General features: G+C 39.3%; 5 protein-coding genes across 10 annotated transcripts; 2 read left to right on the plus strand and 3 right to left on the minus strand.

Moving 5' to 3' along the window:
- Nucleotides 1–316: 316 nt before the first annotated feature.
- Nucleotides 317–4,102, minus strand: LOC115055731 (CMRF35-like molecule 8). 2 transcript variants are annotated; one of them, XM_029521733.1, is made up of 10 exons: nucleotides 3,969–4,102; nucleotides 3,471–3,791; nucleotides 3,101–3,400; nucleotides 2,922–2,976; nucleotides 2,646–2,731; nucleotides 2,486–2,520; nucleotides 2,266–2,328; nucleotides 1,663–1,701; nucleotides 1,445–1,522; nucleotides 317–1,156 (listed from the first exon to the last, which is right to left on the minus strand). In XM_029521733.1, the coding sequence occupies exons 1-10, from the start codon at nucleotides 4,012–4,014 to the stop codon at nucleotides 1,097–1,099; spliced, it is 1,083 nt and encodes a 360-aa protein (XP_029377593.1). In that variant the 5' UTR covers nucleotides 4,015–4,102; the 3' UTR covers nucleotides 317–1,096. The 2 variants fall into 2 exon arrangements, with proteins under 2 accessions (XP_029377593.1, XP_029377592.1); XM_029521732.1 differs by having other exon boundaries at nucleotides 1,642–1,701.
- A 137-nt stretch (nucleotides 4,103–4,239) lies between these two features.
- LOC115055732 (uncharacterized) lies at nucleotides 4,240–8,599 on the minus strand. Of its 2 annotated transcripts, XM_029521734.1 has the most exons (9): nucleotides 8,542–8,599; nucleotides 7,361–7,389; nucleotides 6,814–7,134; nucleotides 6,359–6,655; nucleotides 6,158–6,224; nucleotides 5,768–5,865; nucleotides 5,584–5,618; nucleotides 4,850–4,924; nucleotides 4,240–4,686 (listed from the first exon to the last, which is right to left on the minus strand). In XM_029521734.1, exons 1-9 carry the CDS (start codon nucleotides 8,592–8,594, stop codon nucleotides 4,627–4,629), a joined length of 1,035 nt encoding a protein of 344 aa, XP_029377594.1. In that variant the 5' UTR covers nucleotides 8,595–8,599; the 3' UTR covers nucleotides 4,240–4,626. The 2 variants fall into 2 exon arrangements, with proteins under 2 accessions (XP_029377594.1, XP_029377595.1); XM_029521735.1 differs by lacking the exon at nucleotides 8,542–8,599 and having other exon boundaries at nucleotides 7,348–8,280.
- Nucleotides 8,600–10,333: 1,734 nt separating this feature from the next.
- On the plus strand, nucleotides 10,334–15,314 carry polh (polymerase (DNA directed), eta). 3 transcript variants are annotated; one of them, XM_029520785.1, is made up of 11 exons: nucleotides 10,334–10,543; nucleotides 11,273–11,407; nucleotides 11,510–11,742; nucleotides 11,847–12,025; nucleotides 12,118–12,221; nucleotides 12,323–12,442; nucleotides 12,650–12,773; nucleotides 12,848–12,913; nucleotides 13,025–13,197; nucleotides 13,281–13,607; nucleotides 13,686–15,314. In XM_029520785.1, the coding sequence occupies exons 1-11, from the start codon at nucleotides 10,407–10,409 to the stop codon at nucleotides 14,221–14,223; spliced, it is 2,136 nt and encodes a 711-aa protein (XP_029376645.1). In that variant the 5' UTR covers nucleotides 10,334–10,406; the 3' UTR covers nucleotides 14,224–15,314. The 3 variants fall into 3 exon arrangements, with proteins under 3 accessions (XP_029376645.1, XP_029376644.1, XP_029376646.1); XM_029520784.1 differs by having other exon boundaries at nucleotides 13,281–15,314; XM_029520786.1 differs by having other exon boundaries at nucleotides 10,471–10,543; nucleotides 11,073–11,407; nucleotides 13,281–15,314.
- Nucleotides 15,231–23,906, minus strand: gtpbp2a (GTP binding protein 2a). 2 transcript variants are annotated; one of them, XM_029520789.1, is made up of 13 exons: nucleotides 23,780–23,906; nucleotides 23,462–23,700; nucleotides 22,495–22,521; nucleotides 21,915–22,099; nucleotides 21,664–21,772; nucleotides 21,339–21,536; nucleotides 20,862–21,036; nucleotides 18,406–18,625; nucleotides 18,165–18,300; nucleotides 18,008–18,066; nucleotides 17,730–17,901; nucleotides 17,424–17,588; nucleotides 15,231–17,299 (listed from the first exon to the last, which is right to left on the minus strand). In XM_029520789.1, exons 2-13 carry the CDS (start codon nucleotides 23,660–23,662, stop codon nucleotides 17,117–17,119), a joined length of 1,830 nt encoding a protein of 609 aa, XP_029376649.1. In that variant the 5' UTR covers nucleotides 23,663–23,700; nucleotides 23,780–23,906; the 3' UTR covers nucleotides 15,231–17,116. The 2 variants fall into 2 exon arrangements, with proteins under 2 accessions (XP_029376649.1, XP_029376647.1); XM_029520787.1 differs by having other exon boundaries at nucleotides 23,462–23,873.
- Nucleotides 23,907–25,431: 1,525 nt separating this feature from the next.
- On the plus strand, nucleotides 25,432–26,974 carry LOC115055683 (otoraplin). The gene is made up of 4 exons (XM_029521654.1): nucleotides 25,432–25,650; nucleotides 25,804–25,943; nucleotides 26,182–26,292; nucleotides 26,421–26,974. Exons 1-4 carry the CDS (start codon nucleotides 25,536–25,538, stop codon nucleotides 26,442–26,444), a joined length of 390 nt encoding a protein of 129 aa, XP_029377514.1. The 5' UTR covers nucleotides 25,432–25,535; the 3' UTR covers nucleotides 26,445–26,974.
- Nucleotides 26,975–27,275: the final 301 nt, after the last annotated feature.

Here is a 27,275-nt window from a genome sequence, read left to right on the forward strand (position 1 = left end):
AGTCGTGAATGAATCAGCCATTCCTACACAAAGAATATGCAGCAGAAATACCCGTTTTGAGCCTGTGGCGCACATGCATGACCAGGGAAAAAAAAAAAAAGAACAAATCACTCCCTGAGATGACTTGTTATTCCCGAGTCATACAAATGATTAGTTCAAAATGAACGACAAATCACTAGAAGACGTGGTTGGGTCAAAGTCAGCTTACATAATCCCTAACCCTGCTGATGTGCGACAGTTATGGCCCAATAGTTGCAAATTAATGAAAGAAATTTGTTTAATTTATTCACCGTCATACAGAAAAAAACATGCAGAACTCAACAGTGCACTGACAATAACAATCTTTGAGTGAGGGAGTCTGATTTGGATGAAGAGAAAGGTGAGATGAACACAGAGTCAGACAAATTAACACTGCTTTCTGGTTTTTCAACATGAACAGTTGAGGGTGCCAAAGTTCCTTTTAAAGAAATTACATGGATTTTTTTTTTTGATGATGACAAACATTTATCATTGATGTATGTTTAGAGCATGTCAACACTGCACACAGTAATTAATGACATAAACAATAATAAAAAACATATTACTTAGATGTAAATACAGAATTTAAATATTTCAGAATTCACTTGTATAGTAATGAAGGTTTAACCTCTAAACACAAACGTATTACATTGTTTGTCCAAAAGGTCATAACTATAATCTTTTTGGCTGTGGTTTAATGTAATGTTTCTGAATTATAATTGAGAAAAGAATAAGTTTAAGCACTTCACAAAGTCACTGCATGTGTCGTCTGCTTTCACTCTGAATCAAACTGGTAGCAACAAATCCTAGTCTTCTGAATTCTTGACTTTTAAGTATGGATTCAATCAATAAAATTGTATCTTTTCAAAATAATTTGATGATGACAAAGCTAAAATATATAACAATAGATAAAAAAAATGCATTGCATGGCATAAAATATAATGCAAAAAAATGTACAAGCACAAATTAAACCAGGTGTAAAATAAAAATTGAAGGAAAAAACTATATGTAATTACTTCGTGCAGGTCAGTTTGCTAAATGAGTAATAAAAACAACAAAACTGGGCATAATGTGATGTTTACATGTCCTGCAGGTGCACCAAACTGCTGTATGTAACATCCTCAGACTTTCTTTCTACCTGTTTGAGAACAATAGGGAAATAAAGACAACTGAGAATAAAAAACAGATTAACCACACTAAGAGTCTAGTCTAGTTTTACCAGGCAATAAGATATTAGCCACATTGGTACTATGAGCAGGCCACTATTCTGGTGTGATTACTATGTTCACTGTCAGTTAGTCCCACCCACATGAGTTTGCACGTGGGTGAGGCAAACTGTACGGTGAGATGGCAGTGTTAACCACTGCACCACTGTGTTGTTAAAGTGTGTAACAGAGAAGTTGGTGTTGGTGCTCTTAAAATTTACCGTTTGACGTTGTTGTTTCATTGCAGGCATGACCACAGAACTGCATACCACTTCAGCATCAATGGTTGCATCTGATTCCTGAGCAACAAAGAAGAGACGGATGAGAAACAGAGATCAATTCAACTGTATAATCAATTTATTTACGGATTGACAGTGAAAATAATTATTACTGCAGGGGTTTGTAATAAAAGGGACACCTTGCATGGCGGTTTTCTTACCGGCATAACTTCACTGTATATTACCGTATATTCTTTCGCCTGATGAAGGGACAAAGCAGAAGTTATTTACAGTAATACTTCACACTTTTTATGCTGGAATGTGTTACTTAAAAGCAATGACCATAAAAGAAGAAATTTTTCACTTCCCTTTTAAACTGAGCATGTGACTAGAGGAACTGCTATAAGGCTAATTCAAATATTGCTACATTACATTTTGTTAATAGCTCTTTTAAACAAATTTACACAATCCTGAAACTGTGTACAATGTAACACAAATCCCTGATGTCAATCCAACAGTCACAGTTGTTGTAAAGTATGTGTTTTACTTTTATTTATTTTTAACAAGTGGTATAATTTGTGTTGATAGTCAAAGACACCTCATTTGGAGGTTAAGGGAGGCATTACACTTCGTCTGATTGTATTTTTGGTACTTATTAGACCACTATGCTTTTAGTTGTTTTTAGTGGTGAAATGAATCACACTCCACTCTGCAATGTGGCAGGGGGGTAAGGTTTTGCAGTTTTTTCTACATTAAGGCGGCAATATAGATAACTGCATCTTGCGCAATGAAAAAGGGAAACACAAGGTTCATTTTTACACAACTCTGCTTTCACGGCTTGGTTTCCTCTTGTGCTTTATAGTGTATGTCACTTCTGCGTCCTCAGCCTGTTTTGAAAAAAATACAACAAGCAACATTACCTTACAGATGACCATAAATGGTAAATACGTGAAAGCTAACACACATTATATTCAACTGAAATTTCCATCTGCTAATACTTGCGATATTATAAGATGCATAATAGATTATATAGACAATTATTACTGTTGCTGTGTCTGGTAATTCCACTTCAGTGTGTTCTGAAAATGAAGCAATGAAAAATGTTTTTCATTGACTTTAAAATTTTGAATTATAGTAATTTACATTGAAAGGACAATCTACATTTAAAGGACAAATTGCAATACTGCATGTAACACAGACTTACTGTTCGCTCTTTTTAATGTGAACCAGATGGTCACAATGACAATGATCAGCACACTCAAGGGGATGATCAACCAGTGAACTGTAACTCTGGGGCAGAACCACACAATGGATTAATAAATGATGTACACAAAATACCCTTGTTCAAAAAGTCAAGGTTAGTATCACATAAAAGTGTTAAATATTAGCTTCTAATTATATTCTTCTATGAAAACCAGCATTTTTTAAAGACTTATTTGTGTGTAAAATTGCCAGTTATCTAAATACTGTACATTATTACATTAAGTCTTGTGGTGTGAGTAACTCAGGGTCAAAAGTGGTTGATGATACAGTGGCTGAAAAGGAGAACAAATATATGTGACAACAGTCAAACCACACATGGCAATTTGGCAAAGATTCACATACATACACATATATATATATATATATATATAATGCTTTTAGAATTATAATACTTACTAGTAGAGGGTTTCTCAGCAACAGTGACATGCACTGGCATCTTTAAGTCTCCTGTACCACACAAATACCAGTCGCTGCTTTCTGTGGTCAGTCCACGCATCGTCACATTGAAAATATTGGGGAGCGTCATATTGATGGTCACATTTGCTCCATCGATTGATCCTGAAGACCCTGTCACACAGGTGCTGCCCAGCCTACACCACCTCATTTCTCCAGAGGTGTTATAATAACAAGTAATGGTTATATCATCTCCAACATATCCTGTGATCGCCTGATGATCCACATAAAGGGCCGGCATGCCTTTGGTGAAGAAAAACAAGTTCATTTGATTGTGAGAAATGAATCTGAAATGCGCGTTAAAGGCTCTTACCATCAGTGATTGACAGGTGAAAATACACTCCAACATCTGCGCCTCCATCAATCTCCACGGCACACCAGTAATTAGCTTCTTCATCCATCAAGTCTTTGATAGTCACAGTGAACACATTTTGTCGTTTGTCATCAGAGATTGAAAACTTTCCTGAACTGTCTGGTTGGTCTGTTTTAACGACTGATTTGCAAAAGAGTAGTTTGTAACCTTCACACAAGTATTTCACATGGCTCGTGTGCCGTGAGTTATAGAGACATGGGATTGTAACTGAATCTCCGGCCTTTACTGGCACTTCAGTGACTGTGGTTATGCTGTGAATTCCTGCAAAAAGAACAATAACAAATTGTATTCTCCTTTACATAAGCCCGTCTATTTTAGATGTTTATACTACATTGGCTGTTGTCTTACACATTTGATCATTATCAACTGTAATTGCTATATTATTAGTATTGTCACCTGGAATTCGGCATAATCAGTCATATACTTTATCTTACTGACCTGTGAGTCCAGCAAGGATGAAAAAAAAGCTGAGATTGAAAGCCATGTCGATGAGTGACCAGACTCAGCAAGGTACAAGTAACAACTAGCTAGTGCTCCAAGGCTGATGAACTACTTCCTTAGTTTTCCAAATGTATTAATAGAACGGCTTTGTCTTGTCTCAGTTTCTAATCACTGGTTAGTCACTTTATGTAGAGCCTAATTTCAGAAAAGTGTTGTCTGTAAGTTTGGATGCAAGTTAAATCTAATGAAGAGTCGCATACCAGGAGTATCAACTGAGATGTGTTGGTTTATTCAAAACAAGACAGTGGTTACACTTAAAAAATTGAATGAGATTTTGTAGTCTGAGGTTATCCTGATATTTAAGAGGACAACAAGTCAAATAATAATAATAATAATAATAATAATAATAATAATAACACACTTCCTTAATGCATCTCGTGTCATATACACTATGAAGTCAAAGGTTTGGACACACCTTCTCATTCAAATGAATAGGAAAGCATGTCCAAACTTTTGACTGGTAGTTTACTTTCAATTTCCATTCAGGATAGCTGTAGATGACTAATTCTGTAAAAACTACTCAGCGTTTCTGTTGAAAACCCCAGAAATAAAGTCCAGTAATTGGTGGAATTGAAATGTGTAAGAAGGAAAATGTTTAAGCATTTTGATTGGGCCGAGCCAACGTACTGTAAACCACATTATCTTGTCCTTCAACCTGTTGGAGAACACAAACAGAAATGATCATAAGGAAGGAAGGAAAAGATACAAGGAAATTAATAAACAAATCAAGTCTCAATTAAACATTTTCTGACATACTGAGACAATGAACATGATTTGAAACCACAAGTGCAGTCAGTTTGTGTTGTTTTAAGACTTACCTCTTTTGCTTTTTGTTGTTTTATGCTGACCACAGAAGTGTATGTCAGGTCAACATCGCTTTCATCATGTGATCTCTATGTGGAAGTAGAGACAGATATTAAACAGACTTTTTTTTTTTTTTAAGAATTTCCACCTTATTTAGTTGTACATAGGAAAACATTAAGTTATATTTTGTGGGCCATTTAGTGTACTTGTGCTATCTGTTACACATTTCTGGTTTTAATGTGTTGGGATAACCTGCCCTGAAGCTTTTCCACAGTAGCTAACATTACAGGATTTTTCTTCCTTTCCATCAGGAGCAAAACAAATGTCAGAAGATTTTTCTCTAATTTTTGTAATTACAGTAAATATAATTTACACAGTGTAAGCGATATACTACTTAGAATACAACAAAGAATACACAGACTCAACATATGTATGTTAACATAACATCTACTGAAGATGAGAACAAAACTGAAATGATGGGGTTACTACATTCATACTGTTCACATTCAATTGTTGGCACGTTTGTGGAACACATGAAGCATTTTCATCACCTGGCAAAGAATGTGCATGAGAAAAGAGACAAACTGAAATTTTCACTAATTATTATTAGTGACTTTGAACGTGCTCACTTTCAAAACTAGATTCTGTGGTTGTCAATGCTAACTCTAAAAGCAGCACATTTGACACTGTACATTTCACTTTTATGATTTTCAGTATCAGTATCAAGAAGTAGATTAGCAGATCTTACCATTGTCATGGCTGGGGATTTTGCATTGCTTTGTTCTAAAATTTAAACAGTGAAAACACCTGTTACTAACTCTAAATGGTCTTCAATGACAAGGAACAACAACACGAACTTAAAGTGAAAAGTTTGAACAATCGTGGATCAACTTGTTATTTATTCAATTTATCAGAGTTCAGTGGAGACTTACTGTACTTTTTCAAGATGAACCAGATTAACAAGGCCACTATTACAATGAAGGTCAACAAACTCAGAGGAATGATGAGGGTCTTTGGGCTAAGTGAATGACTGCAGAATACATTTTAAGGACACAATATAGTTATGAGAAATTGCCTGTTCTTGTTTCAACAGTACTACAACATAATATAAATATATGTAATATATGTCAATATAAACTGGAAATTAGCGAAGCGGTAGGAGATAGATGGATGGATGGATGAATATGTCAATATAATGTAAAATCGAGGACTTCAATAGTTACCTTTTTACTACTCAGTCTTATTACACATAAAAGTGACAATACAATGTGCTAAAACATATGCACAGTTAACATACTGTTTGTAAACGGAAGATTTCTGACCTTATTAGAGAATCATCATCATTATCAGTATTCAACGTGATGGATGGACATTCTGTTGCAATTGTGGCTATAATTCAAAATAAGATTGTTGTTAGAATAAAAGTAACACGATAATATTTCATCCTAGTATCTCCACAAATAATCATTTAATAATGATTGTAGTTGACGTATTTATAATTTAGAATCACTTGGAATACTTACTGGTAGAAGGTTTCTCAACAACAGTGATATGCACCAGCATTTGTATTTTATCTTGAGCACACCAATACCAGCCGCTGCTGTCAAACGTTAATGCACTCATAGTCACATTGAAAAAACGCCGGTCCTGCGCAGTGGTCACAGGTGTTCCATCACTTTTTTTGGAAGACTGTGTCACACAATTCCCACCGAGCTTGCACCACTTCATGTTTCCAGGATTTCTATGGGAGCAACTAATAGTAATGCTCTCTCCATTGTATCCTGTAACCTGCTGACGATCCACTGAGAGGTCAAGCGTGCCTTTGAAGTAGATCAAGTTCAAGAGAAAATTGTTGAAAAAATTAAGTCTCTGTAACGCATGATAAGATGATACACTGATTCTCAATGTTTTTACTCCAATTTGATAAAATTTATAAAGGATTTGAATTGTGCTTTACGGTGCTTGGAAAGGTTCTTACCTTCAGTGACTGACAGTTGGAAACGGATTCCATCATCAGGCCCATGATTGATCTCCACATTACACCAGTAATAAGAGTCTTCCTTATTCAAATTCTGTATTGTCACTGTGAAAATTTTTAGGGTTTTGTCATCTGAAATGGAAAACTTTCCTGAGGGGTCTGGCTTGTCTGTTCTAACTGCATATGTGCAGGATCTCCACGTGGAACCTTTACACAAGTATTTCACATGGTTTATGTATTTTGACTCATAGAGACATGGGATAGTGATTGACTTTCCAGCCGTTACTGGCACTTCACTGACTGTGGTTATGCTGTGAATTCCTGCAACGAGAACATAATACAGCATTTTAACATATATACCCAGTAATTTAGTTCTTGCTTCCTCTAACCTGCATTACAAAATCTTCACATTAAACTATGGTGCATTTTTTTTTTTTAAATGAACACTGTTAAGTCTTTATAAGGCTTGCATAATTATCATTACCATTATATGACAAACACAAAGATTAGGAAGGACTAGCAGAATTATATTACCCCCATGACTGACCTGCCAGCCCAGTAAGGATGAGAAGAATTCTGAAATGAACATTCATGTTGGAGAGTGAGCAGAAGAAATATTAACCTGTGAAGTGCAGAACGGTTTTCTTCTTCCTAATTTGCCTCAAAATGGAATTGCATCTGCTTCCTCTAAACAGTTCTATTTTTGAAGGTGGTTGGCTAAATAAGCCACATGTTACTTGGGTTATATTACATAAGAGTGTTATATGAGATAAATGTTCCCTGCACCCATTATCAGGTAATTTGTTACTTGTCTTATTAGATCTATACATTGCCTTTCAAAACCAGCAAGTATGAGTTTAAACTCGCTATTTGTTAATTTTCAATGGCAAGGTTTCAAAAGAGTGATTAGAAGAAAGCTACTTTTGTAATTCTGTAAATTTTAGTACTCTCTTTCAAAATATGCTCTTGGCCCATACTTTTTGGTGTCAAAATGTCTTACAATTTGAAAGTTTGTTGTTTTTTTTTTTCATCTAGATGTACTTTTACTGGACTGCTGATAGCTTTGGTAGTTTGGGATAACTCTTTGCCTATGAGCTCTGTAATGCATGCAATGCAATGTTGAAAAACTGGTCTTGAAATTGTACATTTTAAATTCCAAGGAACAGGCCTTCTAAAGAATACAATGGTTCTGCTGCACTCAGGTTTATGCAAATGTTTTTAGCATGTTTATACAGTAATTGAATAAAGCTTTTAAAAGCTGGTCACAAAAAGTTTAAATTTAATGTCAAGAAAAACCTTCAATAAAATAATATCTCTGAGGATCCATATTTAAAGAAGTAAAATTTTCATTTTTACAGTAATGAAAGAAAACCTCAAAATGCAAAAATGCTACATTGTTTGTCTAATATTGTCTGATACTTTATATGGTAACTAATTTATTGTCTCTGTATATAGTTGATAAGTTATAAACCATTGCAATCCAAGGACACTTCTGTTATTATTTGAGTTTTAACAGCTTCTATTCAAACTTTATGTTGCAACGGTTGCTCTTGCTCAGACCTGAACATTCAAAGTGAAAAAGAGGAAGTACAGAGAAGCACATCTTGTATCTCACAGAAATGTAAATGAAATCAGAAGTAATCAGAGTAAGCTCATCAATATCACCTCTTGTCCTCCAGGAGGAGATGGAGGACAAGCTACACTAGCAGATTCAGCAAACAAACTCACCTGAACAGTCCTATAATCAGAGAAAGAGCACAAGTCAAATCAAACCAACACATTCTTCCTCTGCTTCTCCCAACAGCCTGTCTATCTGAAGAGCTCCCCCTGCTGGGTCCCCAACTACTATTATTTCTTCTAATCCAAATCCACTCACTGGCTCTTACAGCCTCATCCGACATTTCCTTCACTATTTTCCTCACACTCTGAACCCTTCCTCCCAACTCCCTCAACAAAGCAACAACAGATCTTGCTACAAACCCTCTACATCCTACTTCCACTGGACAAATCCTAACCTTCCATCCTCGCTGCTCAGCATCCTTACCTAGATCTGCATACCTGAGCTTTTTCGTTTCGTATGCTTCTACAACTGAATCCTCCCACAGCACAGTCAGCTCTATGAAATACACGCTCATTCTACTCCTAGACCACAAAATTATATCAGGCCTTAGCTTCGAACAGGCTATTTCCTGGGGAACAACAAGCTTTCCTGCTAAAACCACCTGCATTTCCCAGTCACTTGCATCCTCTAAGCTGCCTTGCCTCCTTGTTATCTTATTAACTTTTCCTCCTTCTTGAAGAAACTGAATTGCAACTCTCTTTGTCTTAGACCCTCCTAAATTTGCCTGGCTCTGTATATCTTCAATGCCTGCAGCTAAGCTTTTTAAAACTTGCGTTATGTCGCCACGTATACCGTCCTTGTGACGGACTTACCTTAAAACCTAAGAAGATGTGCTTTAGAGTTGCAGTACCTGAACACAACAAACAAAGCGGGTCTCCATTTATCCTGAGTTTTAGGTTCTGGGGAGTTGGCAAGACATCATATGTTGCCCCTATCAGAAAATCTAATACTACTTTCCTTCATACTCCACATCTCTTTCCAACTAAGCTTTTTCTTCGCTTCCTCCTAGTCTGCTCAGAATTATTGACAAGGCCCTGTTGACTGTTTCCCATTCTTTGCTACTATTTGCCCTGGGCCATTTAACTCTAGCTTTCTGTTCCATATTTCTCTCTCTGACTGGCTTATTCACCTCAGTATTAGCTGCAACCCTTCTTATAACCTCCCCCTCCACCTCTGTGGCTGTGTTGTTGATATCCTTCAAACTGTGGTTTTCTACCTGCCGCTGGATTTCATCCGACTTACTCAATTGACCTAGAGAATAGATCCGTGCCCCTATCCTTCACTGAGCCACATATCCAAGTGTCTGTTACCATGCAGTCTGCCTGTGAGCCATCTTCCACCCCTGCTCTCGTTGACCCTTGGGGTTTTTTCCTTATCTGACTTGTAGCTTATGCTAGCCCTTGGCAGCACCTTTGGGGCCTTTGTCTCCTGTCGGCTGTCTATCCAAGCTGTCACATGGTCTTTCCCTTGTTGTCAGCTGCCCTGTTCACAGCAGCTAGCTTTGACTTCAGAGTAAACACAAGAACCTTGTGCTACAAAAAAATGGACCAGGCTCAGTGACTAACTCCCTTACAACAAACTAGTGCTTGGTCTCTGTAGTCTCTAGGGGGTGGGGGTCCGGTGGTCTGTGGCCTCTCTTCCTCCTTCTCCTTCTCCCCTCCTGTCCTGTTCTGTGTGCTACTTTCACCTTTTCACTTTTACCTTTACTCTCGTTCACTTGTATATGTCTATGGGCGCGACTGATTCGTTCAGTCAGTAAAAAGATCCGAACTTGCCATCACTAGACAGCACTACGATATTCAAACTATTTCTCCCCCGCGATCTTTCACTCGGTCGAATTTTGATGACGTAACTGGAATGACTTGTGTAAAATTGGTCGCGCCGGAAGCGTTTTCTTTCGGGCGCCCGGTTCATTCCCCGGTGTGCGTCCACAGCAGATGTGTGTTATATTGTCACTGACCGATCCCCGGTGATGGAGTACGGAAAGGAGAGAGTGGTGGCTTTAGTGGATATGGACTGCTTTTACGTCCAGGTGGAGCAGAGGCTCAACCCGGCTCTTAGGAACACTCCCTGTGTGGTGGCCCAGTACAAGACGTGGAAAGGGGGCAGGTGAGTTTGTGACACAGAGATGCAGTTGTTATGATCAACGCAACTGGAATTCTCTTCCATGATGGACGATGGGTGACTAGTTCCCCCCCACCTCATAGATTTGCTTTGCGTTGTTCATTCATTCTATTGGAAGGTAGAAAGAAGAATATTAAGAAATACATAATGAATACATAAATAGAAACACAATCTACCAGCAGATTGGCTAAGACCTAGGGTTAAAGTTCAATCTTAAATTTAGAAATTGTAGATTGACGCTAAAATCTGGATTTAAGGCTCCATTATGCATGTTTTACACTTTTGGCCTTCAAAAGTCATCTCATGACTTAGTTAAGTGACTTTGAGAAGATAATGCTAACAACAACCTCTTTGGCTAAGTTCAGTAGCTCTTCAGTAAGTCTCAGGCAGTGAATGTGAAGAGCCTCCTTGACCTGGATGCTCACCGGGCTTCTGGTCACTGACTTTTACACCTTCCAGTAGGTGAAGAGAGAGTATAGAAAGTAACTGTACTTGTGTGGAATTCTTTCTTCAGCACACACTGCATTTACACAAAGGGGACACTACACACTCAGCTTGTGTCTGTTCAGTTGCTTGGACCATTTAAATTGCTTTTCTCTGTGCTGGAAACTTACCCGCCCTAATCTTCCACAGAAAACCACGGCGAGTAAACTTGCTCTGAAAGTTTTAAATATGATTTGATGGATCTGTCAATTAAATATCATACTTTGCTAGTATCATAGCTGTGAGCTACGAGGCCAGGGCCCATGGTGTCACCAGGAACATGTGGGTGGATGATGCAAAGAAACTGTGCTCAAAACTCCAGGTGGCACGAGTGCGTGAGTCTCATGGCAAGGCAGACCTTACACTGTAAGTGCTGGTGTTGGACTATATGACTTCTGTCAATCCTTGTCTTTGATAGCATGAACAGTAAATTTTGTAAGATAAATAACCTACCCACTCTTGGTTCAGTTACAGAGAGGCGAGTGTGGAGGTGATTGAGGTGATGTCTCGCTTCGCTGTGATTGAACGAGCCAGTATTGATGAGGCCTACATGGATCTGACTGCTGCAGTCCAGCAGCGGTTGAAAACCATGGCTGACCAACAAATAGAGCCTCTTTCGCTGAAGACGACCCATTTCCAGGGGTACCCACATAGATCACCTGAAGCAGACGAATCTACAGTAAACACTGTGTTAGATAAAGGTAGGCTATAACCGAAACTAACTGGTTTCAGCGCCTGACACATGAGCTATGCCCAAAAAACACTGGTAGGTGTGTCCTGCTAATAGCATAATGATTGTTCCCAGAGGAGCAGAGGTCCAGAGGTGTCCTGCAGTGGCTGGCATCATTACCTGTTCCTCTATCGGGGGAGCAGTTCTCTGCAGATTTGCAGCTAACTGTGGGGGCACTCATTGTCGAAGAAATGAGAGCAGCTGTGGAGAAACACACAGGTTTCCGCTGTTCAGCAGGGATATCACACAATAAGGTAAAAAAATCAAACAGAAACAAACTACTTTTATTGCCTTAAATATAATGCTATAGTTCAATACTGTAATAGATGTTTGCTTCTTTCTCCAGGTACTGGCCAAATTAGCCTGTGGACTGAACAAACCCAACCGACAAACTGTTCTGCCGCTGGAATCTGTAACAGAACTTTTCAGCTCTCTGCCCATCAGCAAGATGTGAGTTCAAAGAATGTATTCATCAAATAATTCAACTTAAAAGTATAAAAACAGGTGGTAACTACAAAATACTGTACACAAGGCTTTCTTTGTCCACGCAGCCGTAACCTGGGGGGCAAGATGGGTGTCTCCATTACAGAAACTCTGGGAATAGAGAACATGGGAGATCTGACTCAATTCTCTCAGGCAGATCTGGGACAGCACTTTGGAGAAAAAACAGGGTAAGACAGACCAGATATGGATGTATACCATTCTACCACAGCAGTCTGGTTGTGAATCCAACCCGTTTCTCGCTATTTTAAAAGTTTTTTTTTTTTTTTAATGCAAAGGGAAACCTGTTTGTGATGAAGTATCAAGAAGTGCTGCATTTATTTCTAGAGCACTTCTTTACAAGTGCATTTATCCCTCTGAATGTCCTTGCCTTGCAGCCAGTGGCTATATGATTTGTGCCGGGGAATTGATTTTGAAGCAGTGAAACCCAGACAGCTTCCTAAGTCCATTGGCTGCAGTAAAAACTTCCCTGGAAAAACATCCCTTGCTACAAAGCAGCAGGTACGGCCCATCAACTGGAATTTATGGGAAAAAAATATATATTTTTGTGTTGATAATTAATATCTTCTGCGTAGGTTCAGTACTGGCTTCAACAGCTGGCTCTTGAGTTGGAGGAGAGGCTGACTAAGGATAGGGAAGTGGTGAGAGAGAGAATTTTTTTTGTGTGTCTGTTACAGGAGGGTTAGCTATTTTCTCCTTCCGCGGTAAATATAATTAGATTTTGTGTAAATAGCTTACTTTTCACATTACAGAATGGTCGTGTGGCAAAGCTGCTGACAGTCGGTGTACGTCAGCTTGGGGATAAGAGGCCAAGCAGCTTTTCACGCTGTTGCGCTTTAGTGCGCTATGAAGCGACCAAAATATCCACTGACAGCTTCGCCATTATCAAGAGTCTTAACACAGCAGGAGGCAACCAGGTTACATGGTAATTTGAATAATTATTTTGAGTCATTTCCTGAAGGCAGTCTGTTGATTTGCTCCACTAATTTTTTCTGTCTTTAATCTCAGGACTCCACCTCTCACCCTGCTGCACCTCTCAGCTAGCAAATTCAGCGATGCTCCATCCACAGGGGGGATAGCTGGTTTCCTTTCTAGTGATGTCAGTTCAACCCAAAGCACTAAATCCAACACACAGCCGCCTCGTGAAGTCAAAAATGCCTCAACATGCAAACAACCTGGCATTATTCAGTCCTTCTTTCAAAAGGCAGCTGAGAAACAAAGAGAGAAGTTAAAGGGGGAAGATGAGGAGGAAGAGATAACCTTCACAGGAACTAGCTCACCTTCCTCCACTTCTGCAAATGGTAGTCAAGTGGATTTGAATAACGATGGACCAGAGTCATCCTCTGACTTTAAAAATGGCCCACCCAGCCCTGGTATTTTCTCTTTCTTTCACAAAAAGAGCCTTGAAAGAAGCTTACAGCCCTCAACGTCGACAATGAGCAAGCCTGAAACGGGACGCAGACTTGGAACTGTTGATGAAAACCAAAGCTCTAATGACACTGTTGCTGTTGTGCCTGGCTGGCAGAGTAAATCAAACTCATGCTCTGCATCATATAACCAGTCACCAAGCAAAGAGTTAAGGGATGAACTTACTATTTACCCTGAGGAAAATCACCAGCCTCCTGACGTGGCCAGAGAAGATCTTTTAAATTGTGAGCGCTGTGGCCAGAAGGTGTTGGTCTGGGAAATGCCTGAGCACAGTGACTATCACTTTGCCCTGGACCTCCAAAATTCACTCTCTTCATCTACAAGTTCTCCAGCTGTGTCTACCCCATCCTCATCTGCCTCCCCTTCTTCAACTGCATCTGCTTTCAGAGTTGGATCAGCAGGCGCAGCCCAGCTCGCCCGAGGAAAAACAAAAACCAAAGGCCAATCAGGGCCGCAGCCGAAAAGACACTGCTCTCAAGGTGGCAGCACAGGCACTCTGGACTCCTTTTTCAAAAGGAAATGATAATGTGATGTGTTCTACGAAAGCATTTTTAAATAAAATACAAACTTCATATATATCTATATCTATCTATAGATATAGCTAAATATCTGTGTTTGTGTGTGAAGACAAAGAGTTCCACACTTGTCTGTTAAGAGAAATTCATATTTAACAAGTTACACAAGACTATTTTTAAATTAGGTTTTCTATTATATATAGAATTTGTGCATATTAAAGGATGTTTTTTATGTACTTTCATACTTTTTATTGTAAGAGGAAATGCAGTATTTTTAAGTATATAATATATTGAATATACTTTTTATTGTATGGTACTGGGCATCACTTTGTAATATTCTGACCTGCCAGCAGGTGCCACTCTAAGTTTATATATGGCAAAAATAACGATGTAAAATATATATCTGAAACACAGTTGAATGCTGTTCCAAATACAACTCTTGTGCACTTTGGGATCCAAAAAAAACTCAGTAAAATGTTTTCAGTGTGTATGGTTGTCACATGACATTGCTAATCAGACATACTCAGAACACCAGTGTCACCGATAAGGCCTTCACACCAATCTAACAGCCTTCAGTTTCTGTTTACGTACCACAACATTAAGCCTCCACCTTTTACCACAAAGTCACTAGACACTGAATTTTAACTGGAAAAAAGAAACTTGTAATGGAAAATGTCTATTATTAAGCTTGTTATATTAAGAGGTCCCTGATACTTTTATAAATTAATAACCCATTATATAGAGTCATGGCATTATTAAACAATGTGCCATCCAGTGCCACATCATCTTGCTTTGTTTGCTCCTTTGTAAACAAAGTTGTATGGCTATTGCTTTGAAAGACGTTTGAAAGTAATTACTCTTGCATTGCCTTGCATCAGCTGGAGAGAAGATAAGGAGGAGCCTTTACAGCATTATGAAATTCATGTGTTGTTAGTCATGTCTCTGTCATGTGCACCAATAGAGAATACACATGACATGGTTGAAAAAAGTTATTTTCAGTGTCATTTGAATAAACAAAGGTACACCTGTGTAAGAGACAATAAAGGTTTAATTCATATACACCATGATACCCAAATTAGATCTGTACATAAATATTGCATTTCACCCAAATAATATGCAAAACTTCAGTTTAAGGAAACACAGGTTTCAAATATGGATTTGAAAAAAGGGAAGTTGGTGTGATTAAAACTGCAACAGTGAAAAATAGTTTTGGATGACTTGAAAAATCATGAACTATTAGAAATCTATAAAATACTTCTCAGGTGCATTAAAACAAACTACAACCCCTGATACAACTCCGTAAATGCTATAAAATATTTTGGTTGAAATGCTTTCTCAGTTCTCATCTCTGCAAACAAACAGTGCTTAACAGAAGCAACAAAACAGGGCAGACATTTCAATTGTCCTATATTACCAATTTAAGTAGGACAACAGTGTGCATAAATGGCATCAACATGCAGTTTTAAAATAGGTGGTGAGGCCAAAAGCAGGCTTGAACAGAGAATCATATAACATTCATTTCAAAAGTCATCTTGTAGATATCAAAAACAGTTTCAAATAGTAGCACCAACTTAAGTAGATGTTTTTACTTAGTTGTAAAACTTTGGGGTTTAATGGAAGGCTGCTCGAACATTAGCCCTAATAGGCACTGTTAACCCTTTCCACATTCGTGACATCAGTAACTTCAGAGAAGAAGGAAGCAGCTTCACATATGACATAATGCATAATCAAACACATCTCTTTGGGAGATCCCCCTCCTCCCCCAAGTCAGCAACAGAAACATTTGCTGGAGAACATCTGTGAAAGTGGAATGTTGTCTAATTCAATATTGACACTGACCTGAGTAACTAAAGCACTTAAAAGATAGGCAGAAAGATCATTACCATCTCACTGCACCATCGTGAGGCATTTTGTGAATTAAAAAAAAAAAAAAAAAATCTCACAGACAGGTGTGAGTCATATGGTGATTGCCGATGTGAGTTAGCTTGGCAGGCCGACATACACACTTGGTCAAGTTCTTTCTTTGCATACCTTATAATTATCTCCATTATCTTCATAAAGTGCTGTTGTCAGCAGTACAGTCTGAAGCAAGATGGCTTAGCTTATGTACGACTGACAAAATGTGTCCACAAATGTGTATTGCTGCTTTTACAATTATCTCACATAGCTCATTGGTAGTTACTAAGAAAAGGATACGATGGAAAATGTTTCAAATGGTGAGATCAGAGGTTTGTCCTCATCAGTCAGGCACTGTGCTGGTATCACAGACAAGCTGCTGTGTGGTGATGACAATAACATTGGAGAAAGAGGTTACACCTTAAATCTTCAAGCATCTCATACTTGAAGCTGCTGCAGTTTGTAAACAATTATCAGCCATACGTACAGAAGTCAAATCGATGGACACACTGTGGGAAAGAGTGTCCAAACATTTGACAGGTACTGTATATCAACACTGGCCTTTATGTTTCAGTGCAAGTGTGTGTGTCTTTTTCCAAGACTGTTTGTAGTGCATTTAGGTGGATACTGCACAGGCAGCACTGCAGCATAGGTGCTCTGGTGGCCACTCAATGATCTGACCATTGCAACTTTATCTTCTTCACACTCAAATAGCACGTTGGTTGTGTCGCTCTGAATGTGTTTCCTCATCAGTGTGATGAACAGCGAAACTCTTTAAACCTTACCAGAAAACAGACTAAAATATCATCAGGTATAAAAAGGCTGAGGAGGAGAAATGATGAAGATGGTGAAAGCAAGGCTTTGAAAAAGGGCGATAAAATCCTGTTAGAGGTTTGCTATGCAGGGTGCAGTGCAGAGTGGCCTTTGGAGAAAGCTCAAGAGGATAATAAAGCACCACGTTTTTGAGGTGGGACGGTGTTTTTTGTCATGGTTGTCTGAAAAACTTTAGGCTTCCTCATCCTCGCTGTGGGATGGATGGTACTGACCAATGGGCTGCAACTTGGTGACATGGCCGATACCTTTGGTCACACCCTCTCTGAAGAGCACTTTGGCTCCCACCTTCAGATATTCTGGGTGCTTGATGAACTTGAAGAGAACCACTGCTTTCTCCCCTGTCCTCAGCTCCTCCTGCGTTAAAGTAATGTATCACAAGATTAACAGGCATAAGCCACTTTAAGTAACATGCTGAGATGTAACAAGCCCAGGTTGTAGAAGTCAAGAAAAACTGTTGTAGCAAGGTGGGTGAACTAACCTTGCCATACACAGCTGCCACATTGGCTGTCTGTCTCACATTGCCAATGTGCACAGTAACCTGGAAGCCTTTGTGGAAGGTCTTGGCATGAAAGAGCAACACAATCTCAGCTTCAAACATCCAGCAGATGGTGGGGTTCATCTCTGGACTCACCATCACCATGCCCTTTAAGTGAACACAGAAATCAATATACAACATGTTCTTTGGTTATCATGACTTACATAACTACAACTGGGTAATTTAACAAATAATATCTTCTATTCCAAATTAATCCAAATGAATGAGCATAATCTTTCAGTGTCTAACCTTGCGTAGCAGTGACCTGTCAAAGTTGCCCAGGGCAAGTGTAGCAGCCTGACCGGCTCTCAGTACCCTGCATGCCGAGCGGTTCCTTTGGATACTCCCAATGGTCAACTTGTGGAACTGGCCTGAGTCTGTCGGCCCTACGATAAGATGATCGCCCTCACGGCAAATACCACTGCACAATCAAAGACAACAATGGCTCAGAGAGAGTGGATTCTAAATAACCAAATAATTATGCAAGCTGAATGTAACACGTGAATTAAGTATTTCAACGTGCTGACCTGTACAGAGTACCCCCCACCACAGTCCCCACCTCCGGCACTGTGTAGATCTCATCAACCTGTAATAAGATGCACACTGCTCAGAGCATGAAAAGACTCTTCATGAGGAAGAATGTGAAGATTGATCACCTACATGCAGCTTTCATTTCAGACCGACCTGAAACTCAGTAAGCTGTTGCATAAGCTCCTCCTGCTCTTTGCTGTTGCTGAGAGGAGGAATTATGTTGAAAAAGACCTTGAGCAAGTCTAGACTCTCTCCAGAAACACTGGACAATGTGAAGATGGGCGTTATGCTGCCAGGGAGAGCACTAACGTCAGGACACTCAAATGCAGACTTCACTGGCTAGTATAGTTGATAGAGCAGAGATAACTTCAAAACATTAAATTTATTTTCATACTTGGGTGACTGTGCGAACTGTTGTGCTGCTGTGACGGCATCGTCCGTGCTGCTAACAACCATGGGCACCTTGTTGCAGCCTGGTTGTTTCAAGACACGCTCCAACTGTCGCACTGTGCGTTCCACAGTGGCCCGTGTGCACAGGTCCACCTTACTGATGACAATGAAAATGGGCACCTTCAGGGCCATGGCGAGCCCAAGATGCTCCCGTGTTGTTCCAGCTGGAAAAAGGAGAGATTGTTGGTAAAATGTTACATCAATGGGGTCACTAATGTCCCTCCCCCCCCCCCAATGTCGTATGTGATACTGGGGCATAGATTCTCTGTACACACAGAATTCCTTTTCCCCAGCCACAGTTAAGGACAGTTGTGAAGGAAAATAACATTGGTTATCTTTAAATTGCCTTAATGAACGTCTGTGGGTTAAGAAACCAGATTAGTAAACTGATATGGCCAGGTTGACTTTTCCATGACGTAGGAAATTATAGTATCCAAGGATGAATAGCCACAGTAACACCGTAATTACATCACGAAAGCACACGCTGTCAAGAATGCCCAATAAGGCCCATTATGCACAAAGGGTCTCTGAAATGTCTGATGGATCATGTTTCTTTGTAAACAAAGCTGGAATGTGAGAAAACCAATAAATGTGCATATAGAATGTTGGTCACAAATTTGCCGACACTCATTAGGAGTTGACCCATAACACACATTTAAAGGTTGACAGAGGCTTAAAATAACCTGACCAATGAGCTGAGCTGCAGAGTGTTTTGCTTGTTGTATTATTTTCAGTAAAGGCCGGTAAAGGCAAGTATGAAAATTGTAAGTTCCTCATCATGTGTAAATTACTATGAGTCAACAATATTTAGGAAATCGTCAAAGAACGATGCAACATACTTTCTCACAGATACAAGGCCTCTGCATTTACATGGCTCTATTACTCTGTTTCATAATTTAACATGTGGCTCTTGGGTTGCAGACGCTATGTCCCCTTTCTCTCTCTTACATAGCTGAGGTGGTCCTCAATGCCCATTTGACCCCAAATCCCACAGCATGCCCAATTTTAGAACAGACAACCACAGACGCAGTGATTCCAACAAGTCCAAAAATTCACAAAAAAAGACATATTCATTCAATAACATTATGGTGTAGGCTTTATAGATGTCCTTAATTTATAGACTGGAGAGGTTTATTCAATTCTCTTGAGAAACAGAGTTTTCGGGTGTATGTTTTCAAACAGACCAAAATTTTTTTTTTTTAGCAGTAACTAATTATAGTTGGCCTCATAACTCCCGCCGGCTATGTGTTGTTAAGTAACCTGCGTTGTCTCCAGGACTCAGATTTCATCCACATGCCTACTTGACACTTGCAAAAGGCAAGCCAAACTACAGATTCCTTCATAATGTGATGTCATATAAAGGTGTTGCTTTCAAAGGTACAACAAAACAACTCTTCTTTACACAAGATCACAAGGCTTTAGCAGCAGGTCCTTATATAGCCCTGTTGTGAAGGCATGGGCAATTCTTCTTCCCAACGGCGTTTATGTCAGGATGGCCGAGTGGTCTAAGGCGCTGTTATGCTGGCACTCAGGTTGCAGTCTCCCTTAGAGGCATGGGTTTGAATCCCACTTCTGACAGCGATGTCTTTTTCTTTTTTTTTCAAAGCTGTTATCTAACAAGCTACTAAAATATGCTGCCCTTCTTGTATATGAACAAAAAGACACAAACATTATGTCTTCCCAAGCAAAACAAAGAACTTGGCAGTCTTTACCACTTGTTTACGCAGCTCAGATTTCAGCATGCCATGGACCAGTTTCCTGCTCTTTCACTTCATGTCATTGTAAGGAAAGCAAAAAATGCCACTAGAATAAGAATAAAACCCAATATTGACTAAATATTGTATGATTATCAACTGCAATTTGGAGCACAAAGAGTACTTAGATTAACAAATTTTTGGTAAATGTTACTGCCTTTTTCTGCAAAATCAGCAGCTTACTGACCCTGTACAGGTGTCAGATTTAATAAATTTGAATAAGAGCAACCACAGTATTAACTCTAGATGGTAAATGACCTGACATGAATGGCTGGTATTTGAGCTATTTTGGGACAGTCGTGGCAGGCTGGGTTGAGGAGGAATGAAAAGGCATCTGTGGCTATAAGGTGGTACATTACATAAGCTCAGATGCCACATGTTTGTGAAATGCGAAGCCACAGCTGAATAATCCCACTCCAGTCCGGACATGTGGTGTACACGAACATAACCTTGCTGTTTGACTGGTCCTGCAAGTATCTTTTGTTAGCTTGGGTCCATGTAACACAGCCACTTTCATTTTGTCTTATCTGAAAAGTCAAGTATGTGACATGGGGATGTGCGCTGAAAGGCACAAGTACATTTTGAGTGATGTTAGATTAGTTCTAATAGAATATGTGGAGAATGCAATTATTTAATTTATACTTACCAATGCCAGTATTTGCGCTCACGACCAGCATGGCGAAATCTGGACAGTAGCTGGTGAGACCAAAGATGGTAGTCTTCAGGTACTTGTGATGACCCGCCAGATCAATGAATGTGATCATTTTTGAGGCACTTTCACAAATTTCTTCTGCTGTCCGAGACTCGCTATAATTTACAACCTAAGGGTAAAGCAACACCACCAACATAATTGTCAGTAATTATTTTGAGGTGTGGGTTAGATTAGATATCAGTTAAAAACATTATTTGTAGATGCTGCAACATAACATTACCATAATCATATATTTGTGTCAGATTCATTGGAACACCTGAAAAATGACAATCTGTGCTAATCATTAAGACAAAATATTGACGTGCATGTAATGTTCATTCAGTCATTCATCTTCTACCCCTTATGTTTCCGGGTCACGGGTGCATGTAATGTGTTCACAGCATTTACCCTGATGTCTGATTTTTTTCTCACCTCCCCTTTACTATTAAAGCCAAGAATCTCAAAGCTGATGCTAGAAGTGCGTCCAGTCTGGATTTCATGAAGGTGTCTGAAGAGGTTCAGCCGCGCTCTTCCCCGTCCATTGTCCAGCTCACCCTGTGTCAATACACCTAACAGAGTGGACTTGCCAGAGTCCACATTGCCCAGCACAGCTACTCGCAGGTCCAAAAACTGTAGGAAAAACATAAGAGACTTAACATAAGAGACTTAATTTTTAAAATAATGGTACACATCAGCAGCAAAACAAAAAAGCAAAAAAAAAAAAACCCCAGCAAAACTCCACAGTAGCCTCACTAACCTGTTGGTCATCTGGTACCTTGCGAATGAGAACCTCAGCAATTTTACGAGCCTCATCAGAGTCATAGTCCACTTCACGCTCTCGGAGAACAGTGATGTCAGCTCCAACTCTGTCAAACAATAAAACAATTCACTTTCAAAACCACAACATTTCTAGAATTCAAATAATTTTCTGATTTTTTTTCATTCATCAGTACTACAATTAGTGGTAGTGTCCTATACATAGTAAACAAAATCACTTTCTAAACGTACTTCTCTGCGAGCTTATGGAGTGTCTTCAGTGAAGCTCTCATATCCTCCTCTGACAGTCCCACTAGCATGCCATTATCCTCAACGCCTATTTGATAAACAGCTTCGCCTCGGCCCTCCTGCAGTCGCCATTTCATTTGTGTTGCCAGGTGCTCAAAGCGGTATTGTGTGGGGTTCACCAGCTTCAGCTGAGGGAGGGAGAGACTTCAAACATTAGTGCTGAACTTAAACCTAGATCTCAAAATGTAAGTGGATCGAGTCAATGATTGAACCAATCTAATGCAGACGTGTTACTGTAGGACTAAAGCATTTAAAAATCAATCAATCAATCAATCACAAATAATTTGTTTGTGGATGGCCAAGTAGCTGGACAGAGATTTAAAAAAGTTCTTGCTAATCCAATGGAGTATTGGTTTTCCACCATATACCTGAGACTGAGACTGAGTTAAATATTCTGGCCTATTATCTACATACTAATCTGAAGCTTGTTGAAGTGATTATTGACGAGGCTGGTCCACAGGGAACTGTTCATCATTATGGTGTAATATAGGTTAGTGCATGACATGAGAGCTAATTTGCTTACCTTGTATTCTATATTTCCCTCTTCAGCCTGAGAGACAGGGAGAGAAACAAACAGAGCCAGACAGACAGAATGTAGAAAAGTGAGACAACGGGCTATTGATTTGTTAAAAGACACAGTGACTGAATGAGCGGTCAGTGCAGCGCTGTGACAGCTGCACAAAGTACTGCTCCACACAGATTAATAACCAGGTGGAAACGGTGCGATATATTCAAAGTTAACCAGCTATTTCAACAACAAGCGAGACATGTGTCTGAAATGTATACGAACAGCCATGATCATTGGTGATCGGCTAACACAACACCTGAAACCAGGGGATGTGTTGAGACACGTCCATTCACAGGACACAAGTTCACGATCGGTTACACGCCGGCAATAACTCGGATCAATATTACAACAGACTTTGATTTGCGTTGAGAGCTAAGTTCATTCAGCTTGGAGTCAACGCAGTTCTTTCCACGGCGAATCTAAATAAATATGGGGCACATTAAATATTGGCTGGGTTTATGTCCAGGCAGCTAATAACGCTACAAACACTGTTGCGTTGCTGTGTAATAACAGACTGTAGTATGATTCGTCAGACGGGTCTCCCCGGTGGACTCACGCCCCCTGCTAGATATTTACAAACACAGCTGTTCCGTTCGCTTGCTAGCTCGCAATACACGAGCAAGCTAGAGCAAGCAGCTTCTCATTGAACACAGTTGTTGGTTTCACACCACAAAACCACCGGATTAAACAAAGTGAAACATTTGGTAACGTTAATGTGAGCTTCTCATTCATTTTCCGTCGCCTTTCCAACTGGCTACGTGTCACAGTAATTTCCGAGGCGAGTCGGGTTAGGACTGCTTATCCCGACCACCGGAAATGAAACGATGAAACATCCAACATATTGCAACACAACGCAAATAAGCATTTTATTTAACGCTGTGTGTTGCTATAGGGCGTAAACTGACAGTATTTCCTTCCTTACCTCTGGAGGTAGATAAGGGGTGTTATTGCTTGGTTTGAAGGTGCGGGAGAACCAGGCTTTAGATTTCTTGTTCTTAGCACCAGCCTTTTTGGGGGCCACGCCGAGGCCATTTCCCGGCTTCATGTTGGATGCAGAGACACCTGAAGATCCAGATCCGAGTCCATTTCCTGAGCTGAATAAGTCCGATACCCGCGCATCCATCAGCTACTCTTGAACCTAAGTTGTTAGCTCACCACTGCCTGGGTAAATAAAACGCAATATTGGTTGAAATATATCTCGACCTAGGCAAGCATTTGTTTGCTTTTGTGTGTTACTAACCAGCCAGTGGTCGCTTCCAGCCCCTAAAATAAAAGCCAAGCGCGGCCCACCCCGAGACTCTTCAAACCGAACAATAACAGCCCGCACCGAGACTGTCGCTTTCAGTTCACAGCTGCTGACGTCGCCCTGGTGTTTGTTTGATTTGGTCACACTTACAGCGCACGCGGGTGGTTCCTTTCAGTTGTTCCCTTCTTTTTTCTTTAAACACCGCCCGGCTAGCTGTGCTGCTGTAAAAAGCGCGAACATTGACACAGTTTTTCAGCACTTTCAAAGTAAAAAAAAGGGGGAAATAATTACATACTTGTTTACAAAGACTTTAGTCAGCCCAGTGTTTAAAATCTGATGCAACAAGATAGAAAACTCAGACTATGGCTCCTTGACTTGATTATAACATGGATCCTTCAATATAATGCATAGCTTGGAGAATACATTTTCAAGTGTGGATTGAAACTGCATACCAGAGAATGGTACAAAACATTATTTGTTTACAGAAATATTTTCAAATAATTTGATTTTGCCAACAAAAGTCATATTGGCCAATTGCATTTGGCTGCTGGCCCTAGACGCTCTGGCATCTTAAATTAGCGTAATCCACCAATGTGCCTTTATCTTGTCTACCATATGTAATTACAGTGAAATATTATCCCATGAAAATCCCTCAAACTTCAAATAAACTTGTTGTTGGTCATACCGGAGTGTCAGTTTTTTACCCCTCTAGGCAAAAAAACAAACAAACAAAAAAAACTAAACAAACAAAACAAAAAAAAAAAAAAACTAAATAGTTTTGGGAAGTTGCAGTCTCTTGAGTACATCAGGGGTCCAAGAGTGCCATCAGGTGTTAGACAGAAAAATGACTGCTTTACTCATACAGCTCATACAGACGTTTGGGGCTTGTTTTGCAGTGCTAATTTGGCTATTGGTTCTTTCTTTTCTCTCTCTCTCATTTTAGCTTTGTTTTGGAAATTTGTTAAAGTTACATCTGGGTGACACTTTGAGGCGAACCAGTTGTCACCAACAAACGTCAGTACTTTTCATTTTCTCTTCCTGTTATTGACATGTTTTAAATGGTGGCATCATTCTCACCTCTTTGGGCTGAAGTAATGTGCTTCCCATGATTATTGCATCCAGCACAGACTGATTTCTTTTCACACACCTCTGGAGGTTGATAAGGGGCGTTATTGCCCCACAGCCTGTATTTGCTTGTCATTATTTGAAATATTTTTTCTCAAACCTCAAGATTGACCTGAGAGGATCCCCGAAGCTCAACACTTTCCAAAGTCATTATATATAAATAGTTTAGTTTATAAATAGTTTTTTTCATGATTATTAAATTTCAATACTAGTCACATAAAATATCTTAGAAGGTATTATTTCTTCTGCTTCTCTCATAGGACATTTCCATCTGTCCAAAAACATAAGACTTTTCAGAAACAGAAAAAATATCATTCATATCATCAAAATATCATCATTGTGAAGTTTACAAAACTCAAGACAAAGCTCATATCTGTGACTGCTTGGTGCTGTGGGAAAAAAATGAAAAGAAAAAAACAAGACGTCAGCCAACTCCCCTGTGAGGAAATGAATAGTTTCAGAGTGTAACTCACTACTGATTGGCCAGGCGACCTCTGATGTAGGGGCTCAGCCCATCCAGCCCTGGCTGAGACAAGGAGGGATTTTTATAGCCTTAAGTTATTTCAAACTTCCATATTCACATCCTCACGCACAACAATCTCTTAGTTTTGCTCTTTTGGTCAACATGAGTTATCCACTGGTAATTCTGCTCTGTGTGGGATTACTGCACCAGTATGCAAGGGCTGCAACCATGGATAAGTTAGCAGACAACAAGATTTGTGGAGACACAGAGTGTTCACGTAAGTCAGTACAGAAAAGACAAGCATGCAATGCAACCTGAAATATATTTAGCCTGTAATTTAAAATCAATGTAGATAAAATGCAATGTTTTGAAAATTGGGTATTTAATAGCATGCATTTCTTTCTATACTTTGTTTTCTGTGTTTCATCAGATGTTCTCTCGCTGGCCACAGCTCTGGATGACTTCATTGCTCCTGACTGCAGATTTATAAACATCAAGAAGGGTCAAATGGTTTATGTGTATTCTAAACTCGTACCAGAGGAGGGCGCCGGAGACTTCTGGTCTGGAAGTGTATGTGCATATTTTTTATGTGTTGTCTAGCTGTGTTACACTGCACCCATGCAATCACTTATCAAAGGCACAAAAGATGTGCAGTGGCTCAGCCAACTGAATATAAACTTTCTGACCTTCCTAACAACCTTCCTCATATTTCATTGTGTCGTAAATAAGTAAGCATTTATATCATGTCACGTTTATGAAGCAAGGTTAAATGCATACAGCAGAGAGGCCATGTTATTTTCACTGGCAGGTTTACAGTGAGCGGTATGTGGACCAGATGGGAATCATTGGGTACTTCCCTGCAACTGTCATGAAGGAGATACACAAGTTTACAGAAGATACAGTGACTATTCCTACATCTGTGAGTGTTGTCTAGCTCTTAATTATATATATATATATTTTAATTCTCTTTTCATTTTCTACTGTAACAGGTGCCAGACAACATTTCAGGCACCTAATTTTATATTTTTATTTTGCCTTGTCTTTCAGAGAATGGACTTCTACTGTGACTGAGGCATGAAAGACTGAAGCCGGTCTCTTTTTACATCTTGCTTTTGGTGGCGTGGGGTCTGGTTTGAATGAAAACCTGGACACATTCAGCCCATCATACTCTGAAGTCTGATAATCCTATTGATGAGCTATCTAGTCTTACAGATCATCTTACTCAATAAAACTCTTTTCATGATAATCCAAAATGTAACTGTCAAACGCATTGTATATATATGCAGACATTTAAACTCTCCTGTTATAGATAAATAATAAAATTTGTAGCCTTTATTGAAGTATCAAGTTTTCTTAATGCTGGTAGAATTTTTTTTTGTTCCATCATGAACTATTTACTGTAATATTGTGCTGCAGAAATAAGTTCATGATTAATAAATAAATAAGATAAATAAATTCTTATTAGTAATTGATTCCTCAGTAACTGGTTACTACAACAGCACTTGTTAAAACCAAAAGCTAAAAGACTTAATGTAGAAAGTACATGCAAAACTGAAATCCAGAAAAAGAAAGATGAATAATTATCAATTAAAATAGCAGCAATCTACACAACAAATTGTGAAGTGTTTTTTTTTGTTTGATGAAGTACAGATGCTTATTTCCTCTGAGAATATACCACAGCAAAAAATTACTTTAGACCTGCAATCTTATATCTTAGTTAGGTGTTGTGTGAAGTATGCAGATGTGATGTGTGTTACACTTCCTTAGAAAAACGTACATCTTCGTGTGATTTGCAGCTTAAAGCTTTGATTTAAACTTTCATGATTTTTACTAGATAAATGTTTTTTTAACTTCAATGCCAAACCATTACACATTGCACGCGTCCCATTTACAAGTCTGAAA

This window comes from Echeneis naucrates, chromosome 15 (genome assembly GCF_900963305.1).
Source record: "Echeneis naucrates chromosome 15, fEcheNa1.1, whole genome shotgun sequence".
Lineage (NCBI taxonomy): Eukaryota > Metazoa > Chordata > Actinopteri > Carangiformes > Echeneidae > Echeneis > Echeneis naucrates.

Excerpts from the sequence above, each read along its gene's own strand:
- LOC115055731 (XM_029521732.1), bottom strand. The coding sequence starts at position 4,014 with ATGGCTTTCAATCTCAGCTTTTTTTTCATCCTTGCTGGACTCACAG. Across the intron at positions 3,401-3,470 it reads TCACCTGTCAATCACTGATG|GCATGCCGGCCCTTTATGTG; the intron begins GTAAGAGCCTTT and ends TCTTCACCAAAG. Across the intron at positions 1,702-2,265 it reads AACCAAGCCGTGAAAGCAGA|GCGAAAGAATATACGGTAAT; the intron begins GTTGTGTAAAAA and ends TCCCTTCATCAG.
- LOC115055732 (XM_029521734.1), bottom strand. The coding sequence starts at position 8,594 with ATGTGTTGGTTTGATTTGACTTGTGCTCTTTCTCTGATTATAGGACTG. Across the intron at positions 7,390-8,541 it reads CTGATTATAGGACTGTTCAG|AATTCTTCTCATCCTTACTG; the intron begins GTGAGTTTGTTT and ends TGTTCATTTCAG. Across the intron at positions 6,656-6,813 it reads CCAACTGTCAGTCACTGAAG|GCACGCTTGACCTCTCAGTG; the intron begins GTAAGAACCTTT and ends TCTACTTCAAAG.
- polh (XM_029520784.1), top strand. The coding sequence starts at position 10,407 with ATGGAGTACGGAAAGGAGAGAGTGGTGGCTTTAGTGGATATGGACTGC. Across the intron at positions 10,544-11,272 it reads AAGACGTGGAAAGGGGGCAG|TATCATAGCTGTGAGCTACG; the intron begins GTGAGTTTGTGA and ends ATACTTTGCTAG. Across the intron at positions 12,914-13,024 it reads TGACTAAGGATAGGGAAGTG|AATGGTCGTGTGGCAAAGCT; the intron begins GTGAGAGAGAGA and ends TTCACATTACAG.
- gtpbp2a (XM_029520789.1), bottom strand. The coding sequence starts at position 23,662 with ATGGATGCGCGGGTATCGGACTTATTCAGCTCAGGAAATGGACTCGGA. Across the intron at positions 22,522-23,461 it reads CCCCTTATCTACCTCCAGAG|GCTGAAGAGGGAAATATAGA; the intron begins GTAAGGAAGGAA and ends CCTGTCTCTCAG. Across the intron at positions 17,902-18,007 it reads GTGGGGGGTACTCTGTACAG|TGGTATTTGCCGTGAGGGCG; the intron begins GTCAGCACGTTG and ends TTGATTGTGCAG.
- LOC115055683 (XM_029521654.1), top strand. The coding sequence starts at position 25,536 with ATGAGTTATCCACTGGTAATTCTGCTCTGTGTGGGATTACTGCACCAG. Across the intron at positions 25,651-25,803 it reads TGGAGACACAGAGTGTTCAC|ATGTTCTCTCGCTGGCCACA; the intron begins GTAAGTCAGTAC and ends GTGTTTCATCAG. Across the intron at positions 25,944-26,181 it reads GAGACTTCTGGTCTGGAAGT|GTTTACAGTGAGCGGTATGT; the intron begins GTATGTGCATAT and ends TTTCACTGGCAG.